Genomic DNA, 9,091 nt, shown 5'->3' with positions numbered 1-9,091 from the left:
TTTTTTTTTTTTTTTTTTTTTTGGTCTTTCCCTGCTTTTGCCTTGCAGCCTAAGAGATTAGAGATGTCATCTGTTTTGTTCACTGTTGTGTCTCCTACACTGACAGTGTTGCCTAACACAAATATGCTCTGTTTACAATGATAAATTGTGTGAAACTTACAGGTTTGGAGATCTTTCCCATATACACTTAGAATACATTGCCATGTGCTAGGATGTCATCTCAGAATATCATAGAGTTTCTGAATGCTGATTAGAAAGCTTACAGATTTAGGATCCTAGCATTGCCTGTGATTCAGAGGATTTTGCTCGTTCACTGTAGGTTCAGTGAAACACTAGCTAGTGAGTACACATAAGCTTTTTTCCTCATCCTGTTTCTATGTCAACTCTATTTCCTGTTTTCCTCTAGGATAAGGGAGAATAAACAGAATGGCTGGGGATAGAAATTCCAGCACTTGGGAGGCAGAGCAGGATGTCTGAGTTCAAGGCCAGCCTGGTCTACACAGTGAGTTTTAGGGTAGTCAGTACTGTGTAAAGAGACCCTACCTTTAAAAAGAACAAAACGTCATTTGGTGTAGGGCATGATGAATATAATTGGGTTATGAAATAACTGATGCTCACAATTCTCAGTATGATTTGAATTAGTGTCTCAGAGAGAGAACATCAGTTGTATTGCAGGCACTGTGAATTGCTGCTTTCACTTATCTGAAGAATTCCAGTCCCCAGAGTGAAGGCTATAGCCAACCCACTAATGCTATTTATGACTAAACTATGTACCAGCCTAGAGAACTCTATATGTCCAAAGCCCTTGATTCCCTGTGCTCTCTGCCTGAAGCTTTGTTTCTTCTCCTTAGCTTTTTTTGTTTGTTTGGTCAGGGTTTTGCTGAGTACCCCTTGCTGTCCTGAAACTGGCTCTGAAGACCAGTTTGGCTTGAACTCAGAGATCCACCTGCTAGGATTAAAGGCGAAGTGCCACCACTACCAGGCTTCTCCTTAGCTTTGTACTGGTCTCAGCTAGTTTCTTCCTTCCTCAAGTTCTCTGGAGTTCCTGGCCCTTCTTTCCTTCTGCTTTACTTTCCTACTATACTTTGTTGGTATCTTAAATCTGTATCCCTTGGTTTGCCTCAAGTTATTGACTGTTCCCACCACATAAAGCTTTTCTCTTCCCTCAGAACTTAGCATGAACTTTTTCATATTTTGAATGTTTGAGAAATTAAATTGGATAAGTGAAGGTATGCCAAGTTCTTGGACTGGTCTTGAGTTACATGGATTTAAGACTTGGCATTAAGTAATTTGGAGCTGACTGGCACTGTTAATTGATTTGTTTACAGGCAACAGCGAATGTCAAAGTCACCAGCACCCATGCACCGAGGAAATTCCTCTTCCCCAGCTCCTGCTGCCTCCATCACAAGCATGGTCAGTGACATTTAGTAACTGCTTGGCTTCAAGATTTCTCCATCTGGTTATCTGTGTTATACCAGGGTATTACCTATGTCTCTGAATGCCTTCCAGAGGAATACTGACCTTTCACATCTGTTTATTACATCTTCCCCAACCCATTATTCTTGTAAAGAAAGTATGCTATAGCAGATAGGTGAATCTGTGCCACGATACAACTCATCAGTGTTTGAAAAAATAGCTGGGCCTGGCCTGGTGACATGTACCTTTAATATCAGAACTTTGAAGGGCAGAGGCAAATAGAATTTAAGGCCAATCTCCCGCCTTATGTGAGGGCCTAGTGTGACCCTCCAAAAAATAAAAAAAAACTAAAACAAAATTAGCTGTTGTGGGAAAGTAGGACAAATGTGAGGGAAGAGATGAGAGAGGAGTGACTGGTCACGTGATAGAGTTCAGTGAACGTGCTGTCGGGTCTGTAAATTGTTCTCTTAATGTGTTGGGTTTATTTTATTTTATTTTTTAAACCAATATAGACTTATTATCCAATCAAAGCTGATAGACAAGGGGAAAGAACAATTGTTCTGTACTTCAGGACTCCATATGAGACTCTGCACTAAATACCCCAAAGGCTCTTGCTTTAGAGAAATTCTGGAAGGAATTTTATTCATGAGTTAGGCCCTGTCTCTTCCTTTGTAAAATTCATTATAAAATTATATAATTTCATTATAAAATAAGCAGAAACAAAGAATTCTTAATGGTAAGTTCTAGTAAGGTGACAAAACCTGTAAGATAATTGAATTTTCATGTATGTAATTTTAAAAGAAAAATATGAGGAACAAGGGGTATCAGGTTCTGAGGTTGTCCCTGAAACTTCTCTTTCCCATTTACCAAGGTATATTTCCAGCCATGCTCTTCCCTCTTCTTAGCCCTATTTCAGGGTTGAGAAACATGAGAACAGACACAGGCCCATTTTACAGGATGGTGAAGATGGGTTGAAGCTCTTGGGACAATGGCTACTTGCCCCTTTGTGTTCTTGTCTAGTAGTATAGGCCAGAACATTAGAGTTGCCTCTGCCCATGTAGGCAAAATACGGACTCTTCACCCTGTTGAAGATGGCTTCACCTGGTAAAGCCAGGCTTAAGAGCAAGTGCTGCATATCCAGCCCAGTGGTCAAGTGCTTCCAAGCATGTGTAAGAGCCTAGATTTAATCCCCAGTATCCAAAAATAAAAAATAAAAATGAAGCACTAACTTAGTATTAAGGCAAGGCACTTGAGTATGCTGATTTCTGCCTCCTCTTCTCTGCAGCTTTCTCCTTCCTTCACCCCTACCTCAGTGATCCGGAAGATGTATGAAACCAGAGAGAAAAGCAAGGAGGAAATAGGACCTGGAACAGTGGTTCCTGGTGATGGTAAAGAGGATACTCAGAAGGCCAGCGAAGGTACTGCTGCTTACTGTGTCAGAACATAGGCATTCGCGACTGCAGTGTCAGCAAGATGGGTTGGCGAGCTCAGACTTGCTCACTTGACATTGTGGCCAGCTGGGGTAAAGATGTGCTTTAGCAGGCGGTGGTGGCGCATGCCTTTAATCCCAGCACTTGGGAGGCAGAGGCAGGTGGATTTCTGAGTTCAAGGCCAGCCTGGTCTACAGAGTGAGTGCCAGGACAGCCAGGGCTATACAGAGAAACCCTGTCTCAAAACAAAACAAAACAAAGATGTGCTTTAGCTTATGATTTCTACAGTCTTCCAAGTTGAATGAAATTCAACTTCCATTTATGCCAAATTCATTTAGCATATTGATAAAGCTCAATTCTTTCTGTTTAACATGGGTGTATTTGTCTGTGGGTATGTCTGCACCATATGCATCCAGTGCTCAAGGAGACCAGAAGAGGGCATCAGAACCACTAGAATTGGAGCTACAGGTGGTTGTGAGCCACCTTTGTGGGTGCTGGGAATAGGTCCTCTTCAAGAGTATCCAGGTAGATAGGAAGATAGATACAGGTTTGTTGTTTTGTTGTTTATTTCATTTGCAACAGGATCTTACTGTGTAGCTGTGGCTAACCTCAAACTCACAGAGATCTACTAGTTTCTGCCTCCCAAGTCCTGGTATTAAAGGTGCCTCAACTATATGCCTGGCAACTTGTGCTTTTTGTTTTGAAACACCATGCCAAGAGGTTTGGGGGTTATATCAAAAATCCTTTATGCACTGGGAATGCAACACACTCGTACTAAGTAGTAGAATAGTTACCAGAATGTACAAGGCCTTGGGTTCATGTTCACTCCCCAAGAAAGGAAATGACAACAACAAAAAAATTATTTCAGCAAAGAATTTGAAGACCTTGGCATCCATGGGCTGGAGAGATAGCTCAGGATACTGTCTGCTCTTCCAGAGGATCTGAATTCAATTGCCAGCACCCACATGATAGCTCACAACCTTCTGTAACTTCAGCCCTAGGTTACCTAGCACCCTCTGTGAGCCTCTGTGAGCACTGAACTCACAGGCACACAGACTTGCATGCAGGCAAAACACCATCCACATACATTAAGAAAAGAAGGTTAAACAAAATTTTGGCATGTAGTCGTAGCTTAAGGCCTAACTACTTTGTGACTGTAACTCAATTCCTGGGGTTTTACAGTGTTGTATCTGTCTACATTTAAGGCAGATGACTTTCTATGAAAGCATCTTAAGATGGTTAAGAGCAAACAAGAATTGTAAGATTTTTAAAAAGGAAGATTTGTGGGTTGTTGGGAATTGAAATAAATCGATAAAAGGATATCAATACCAAAATATCCTGTCAATGAATCCTTACAGAGAACCTGCTGTCATCCAATTCCATACCCAATACTGATCAAGACTCTTCTCCTACAACAAATCCTAAGCTTTCAACATTACAGCTGTCTTCATCCTCCACCCCACTGTCCCAGACCAACCGTTATACCAAAGAACAAGATTATCGACCTAAAGCAGCTGGGAGGAAAACACCTACCTTGGCATCCCCAGTCCCAGGAACACCTTTTCTCCGCCCTACCCACCAAGTTCCCCTCGTCCCTCACGTTCCTATTGTTCGACCTGCACACCAGCTTCACCCAGGATTAGTCCAAAGGTTGATAGCCCAAGGGGTACATCCACAGCATCTTCCAAGTTTGCTCCAAGCTGGTGAGTTTCTGACTGTGTGGGGGCATTGGTTATTGGTCGAAGTATAAAAATTGCTGCCACTAATTGTTACATTATACTAGGTATTCCAAAAAGACCTTACTAGATTTAGATTCTTCTACCTAAGTAGTTGGTCCAATAAAGTCTCACTCCCTTAGCTCACAAAAAGGCTAGGAAACCTGCCAGACAGTAGTAGTATAGGCCTTTAATCCCCACACTCAGGAAGTAGGGGCAGGTGGATCTCTTTGAGTTCAAGGATAGCCAGGGCTACACTGAGAAACCCTGGCTCTGGTGTTCATTTAAAATTGTGTCTGTGTATGCATACTCTTATATCCTGGCACATGTGGTGGCAAGTGTTCACTACACCCACCTCCTTGTTAAGTTTCCAAATCAACAAAAATGGTAAAATTTGACATTTTTAAGAACATTGACCCAACTTACAAGTTTCTTATTTCTCCTCATCAGGTGTGCTTCCTCCTGGGATAGACATGGCTCCTTTACAGGGGCTAACTGGCCCACTTCTGGGTCAACCCTTGTACCCTTTGGTCTCTGCTGCTAGTCACCCTCTCCTAAACCCTCGTCCAGGGACCCCTCTGCATTTGGCAGTGATGCAGCAGCAGCTACAGCGCTCAGGTAAGGTTTAGAAATAGGCCAGGCTAATAAGCCAGGCTAGCTGATCACACTGGAAGGTTCTAAGATTTCCAGCAGCAGTGAGTTATCACTGCACCTTTGTTCCTTAGGTGTCACTAAAAAAACAGGTGAAGTAAACTGACCTGTGCAGTCTCTACTGCAGGGACAGTGGGAGCCAGGCATGCTCTAGCTCTGGGTTTCACTTCTTAAAAGCCTGAGAATCTTTGCAGAGATGGGATCATGTCAGTCTTGATGGGCTTTCCTATGTTGTCCTCTAGCATTCTGCACTTTAGGAAGCCTTTGGTTAAATTGTTTCTCTGGTAGACTTCCCACCCCCCAAAGTAACAAGCCATTCAAGAAAAGTAGGTCAGAAAAGAGAGCAGGGCTTGGGAGTATCCAAGGGCCTTCTTAGTAGACTTTTTGGGGGTTCTATGGGTGAGGTGTAGATGAAGCAAGGCACTGACATTCTTCTCTCCATAGTTCTGCATCCTCCAGGCTCTAGTTCCCAGGCAGCAGCTATCAACGTTCAGACTCAGAATGTACCCAACCGGCCGGGCCTACCCCACATGCACTCCCAGCTGGAGCATCGCACCAGCCAAAGGAGCAGCTCCCCTGTGGGCCTTGCCAAATGGTTTGGCTCAGATGTGCTACAGCAGCCTCTGCCCTCCATGCCCACCAAAGTCATCAGTGTAGATGAACTGGAATATAGACAGTGAAGAGGGCAGGCTGGCTCACCCCTACCTGGACCTGTGATGGCACCCTGGTCATGACTCTCATTCCCCATCTTTGTAATGGGCTTTTTACATTGGAGCACACTGTGTGAAGATGTTTAGGGGATCCACACACCTACCATGATCTACATTATGACAGAAGGCTATTAAATAATCGAATGAGCCTACATGGTTCAAATACAAGGGACATAGATTGTCAGTCCTGGAAGTCTTTCTTTTATAAAATATGTGAATGAAGTGTTGGTGTCTTCTAGAGGTGACACCTAAGGGTTCTGAGAAAATAAAATGTATAGACCCTTATGTACAGACCTGTGTATAAACTTTTGTACATACAAATAGGATAGCTTTTTTTGAACTTATACATACAGCTGTACATAAAGTAACTATCAGTTAGGCCTGTGTCAACTGTTTGGGTTTTTTTCACTTGTATATTTGGGACTTTTTCTTTTGGTTTATTAAAAGTTGCATATGCCACGTGTGTGAACGATATGACTGGTACTGTGTTTATTTCCTCCCTGATCAGTCTTAAATGAATTCCTTCTGCACATAAAGTTCTGATAGCATTAATTTAAGCTGGACTAACCCTGAAAGTAGCTTGTGGCAAGGATCAAGAATCAATATTATAACCTTTTCAAAATCAAACTGACTTTTAGGGAAGTCATATATGGTAATTTCTCTGAAACTTACTAGCAAAGCATCAGTCCAACCTGACTCCACCTTGACCATTAAGTTAAGTCTTCCCTTGGCTCTGCAGCATTAGTTCCTCTCAAAATTGCTCACTTACACCTTGAGGTCCAGTATGTACAGCGTTCTGAAGGGTGGTAGCATACTGATTGCAGGTTTTTAAGTCAGGTTCAAGTTAAATTTGCCCAATCACTGGATTCATTATGGATTTAGGCCGGGCAGTGGTGGCACACACCTTTAATCCCAGCACTTGGGAGGCAGAGGCAGGTGGATTTCTGAGTTTGAGGCCAGCCTGGTCTACAGAGTGACTTCCAGGACAGCCAGGACTATACAGAGAAACCCTGTCTCAAAAAAACAAAACCAAAACAAAACTGATATAGGGCCACAGATGCTATTTTAATTCCACTATAGAGATTAAAATAAGCGATCCTCCATTTCATAATATTTTGCTGGAGCTGCCCACTCTACTGGAGAATGAGATAAGGGTCATTTTTCAACACAGCCAGTCTGTGAAATCAGGGCAGTCTGGTACTTCCAAGCTCATTAGATGCTGTCATGCTCTCAATGACTCATCATCTTCAAAGAGGAATCTGGAAAAAGCAGTCTCACTTTTCAGCAAAGGAACACTAGTATACTTATCCCAGGTGTCCTGCAGAGCCAACAGTGGTAGTAAAGGCAGGATGGGTCAAACTGCCAATAGAGAATTACTCACTCTTTAGGCTGAAGCTGGTGGAACTGATAACAAAAGCAAACACTAATCAGCAAGACAAAGCACAAAGGGAACAAGGGATATTAAATGTGCATAGATGGGCTGGAGAGATGGCTCAGTGGGTAAGAAAACGGCTGCTCTTGCAGAGGTCCTAAGATCAATTTTAGGCACCCAAATGATATCTCATGACCATCTATAATCTGATTCTCTTGTCTGGCAGGAGGGTGTATATGCAGCAGAGCATTCATAAATATAAATAAATGTAAAAAAATGTTTGCAGAAGCTGGGCAGTGGTGGCGCACGCCTTTAATCCCAGCACTTGGGAGGCAGAGGTAGGTGGGTTTCTGAGTTCGAGGACAGCCTGGTCTACAGAGTGAGTTCCAGGACAGCCAGGGCTACACAGAGAAACCCTGTCTCAGAAAAAAAAAAAAAAAAGTGTGTGCAGAAGCTAACTGAAAAAAGGTGGAAGAAATTCAAGAGTTCAAGGTAAGCCCTATATAGTGAAGTTCAAGGCAAATTTTCTACCTGAAACTTAGTCTCAAAAAAGCAGAAATGCCTGTGGCAAAAAGAGATAGGTACCTTAGCCAGGTGTGGTGCTTCACACATGTAATCCAATTACTCCATAAACACAGAAGGATTACCTAGAGCAAGGCCAGCCAGAGATTCCAGTCTCAGAGAGGGAAAGGGGTCTTTGGAGCAGTTTTATGGTCTGTATTACATAAGTTTAGAAGCATTTGGGACTGGAAAGATGTGAAAAAGCTTTAGGAAAAACTAAAAATAAACATGAGAAGCACTTCCTGTTCTAGAGGATCCAGGTTCCATTTCAAGCACCCAGTGATTCACATCTGTCATTAACTCTAATTCCAGGGCATCTAACACCCTCTTCTGGCCTCTGCAAGTGACCAAGCACACATGTGATATACAGACATATACATAAGCAAAACACACACAAAAAGTAAAAACTAACATTAAAAGAGGGCAAGTAATGCTTCCCAAAGGAAGCCGAAGAATTAGGAGTCCTTGGGAGGACAGTAGAAATCAGAAGTGGGTATTTATTATGTATAAGTACACTGTAGCTATCTTCAGACACTCCATAAGAGGGAGCCAGATCTTGTTATGGATGGTTGTGTGTCACCATGTGGTTGCTGGGATTTGAACTCACGACCTTTGGAAGAGCAGTCAATGTCCTTAACTGATGAGCCATCTGTCCAGCCCAGCACCATGTGTCTTCCTTCATGCTCTCTACCTTTTGATTTTTTTTTTTCCTCTCATTTTGTAAGGGAGTGTTGTACACACAAGCTGTGGAGATCAGGAGACTTTGCACAGTGTATTCGGGACCTCAGGCTTCAGCGAGTGCCATTACTAACTTAGCTGTCTTCCCGGCCCTAATGGTTTGATGTACCAACCCAGCACAGTAAGATATTTAACACTTAGAACCAATTATATGAAATAAAAATTATATTAAAAAAAAAGAAAAGAAGTGGGAATAGTATACATACAGAGGGACCAATGGGTTGTGCTACTTTTATAGGCTAGGCTAATCAATGATGGAAACTAGCACTCTTTGTGAAGGACACACCAATGAGACATAATTTCTAGGACTAAACACATACCTCTTTCTCAGCAATTTAATGAGACTTAAGAACCTGTCTCTAGCAGATGCTTTCTGGGTGATATTCAGCTCAAGGCTAATCGCCCAAAAATGCCAATAAGCTGTGGTGAATAGAGAAGATAAGAGAATCTGGTTTCTCAAATGACCTGATGAAAGCCTGTCTCGAAAAATCAAAAAAA

General features: G+C 42.4%; 1 protein-coding gene across 3 annotated transcripts in view; it reads left to right on the top strand.

Annotated features, from left to right (window-relative positions):
• The window catches only part of Eif4enif1 (eukaryotic translation initiation factor 4E nuclear import factor 1), a 46,258-nt gene extending 39,862 nt beyond the window's left edge, over positions 1-6,396 (top strand). For 2 of the 3 annotated variants that reach the window (XM_031340670.1, XM_031340671.1), the window contains exons 15-19: positions 1,329-1,413; positions 2,702-2,834; positions 4,205-4,549; positions 5,012-5,179; positions 5,657-6,394. In XM_031340670.1, the coding sequence (XP_031196530.1) occupies positions 1,329-1,413; positions 2,702-2,834; positions 4,205-4,549; positions 5,012-5,179; positions 5,657-5,892 (967 nt within the window). In that variant the 3' untranslated portion in view covers positions 5,893-6,394. Of the gene's footprint in view, positions 1-1,328; positions 1,414-2,701; positions 2,835-4,204; positions 4,550-5,011; positions 5,180-5,656 lie in introns of all 3 variants that reach the window. The other variant, XM_031340672.1, reaches the window with a different exon arrangement.
• The last annotated feature ends 2,695 nt before the right edge of the window (positions 6,397-9,091 follow it).

The sequence above is a fragment of the Mastomys coucha genome, unplaced genomic scaffold (genome assembly GCF_008632895.1).
Source record: "Mastomys coucha isolate ucsf_1 unplaced genomic scaffold, UCSF_Mcou_1 pScaffold22, whole genome shotgun sequence".
Taxonomy (NCBI): domain Eukaryota; kingdom Metazoa; phylum Chordata; class Mammalia; order Rodentia; family Muridae; genus Mastomys; species Mastomys coucha.
The sequence above is the reverse complement of the archived record's forward strand: the minus strand, read 5'-3'. Positions and strand labels throughout refer to the sequence as shown.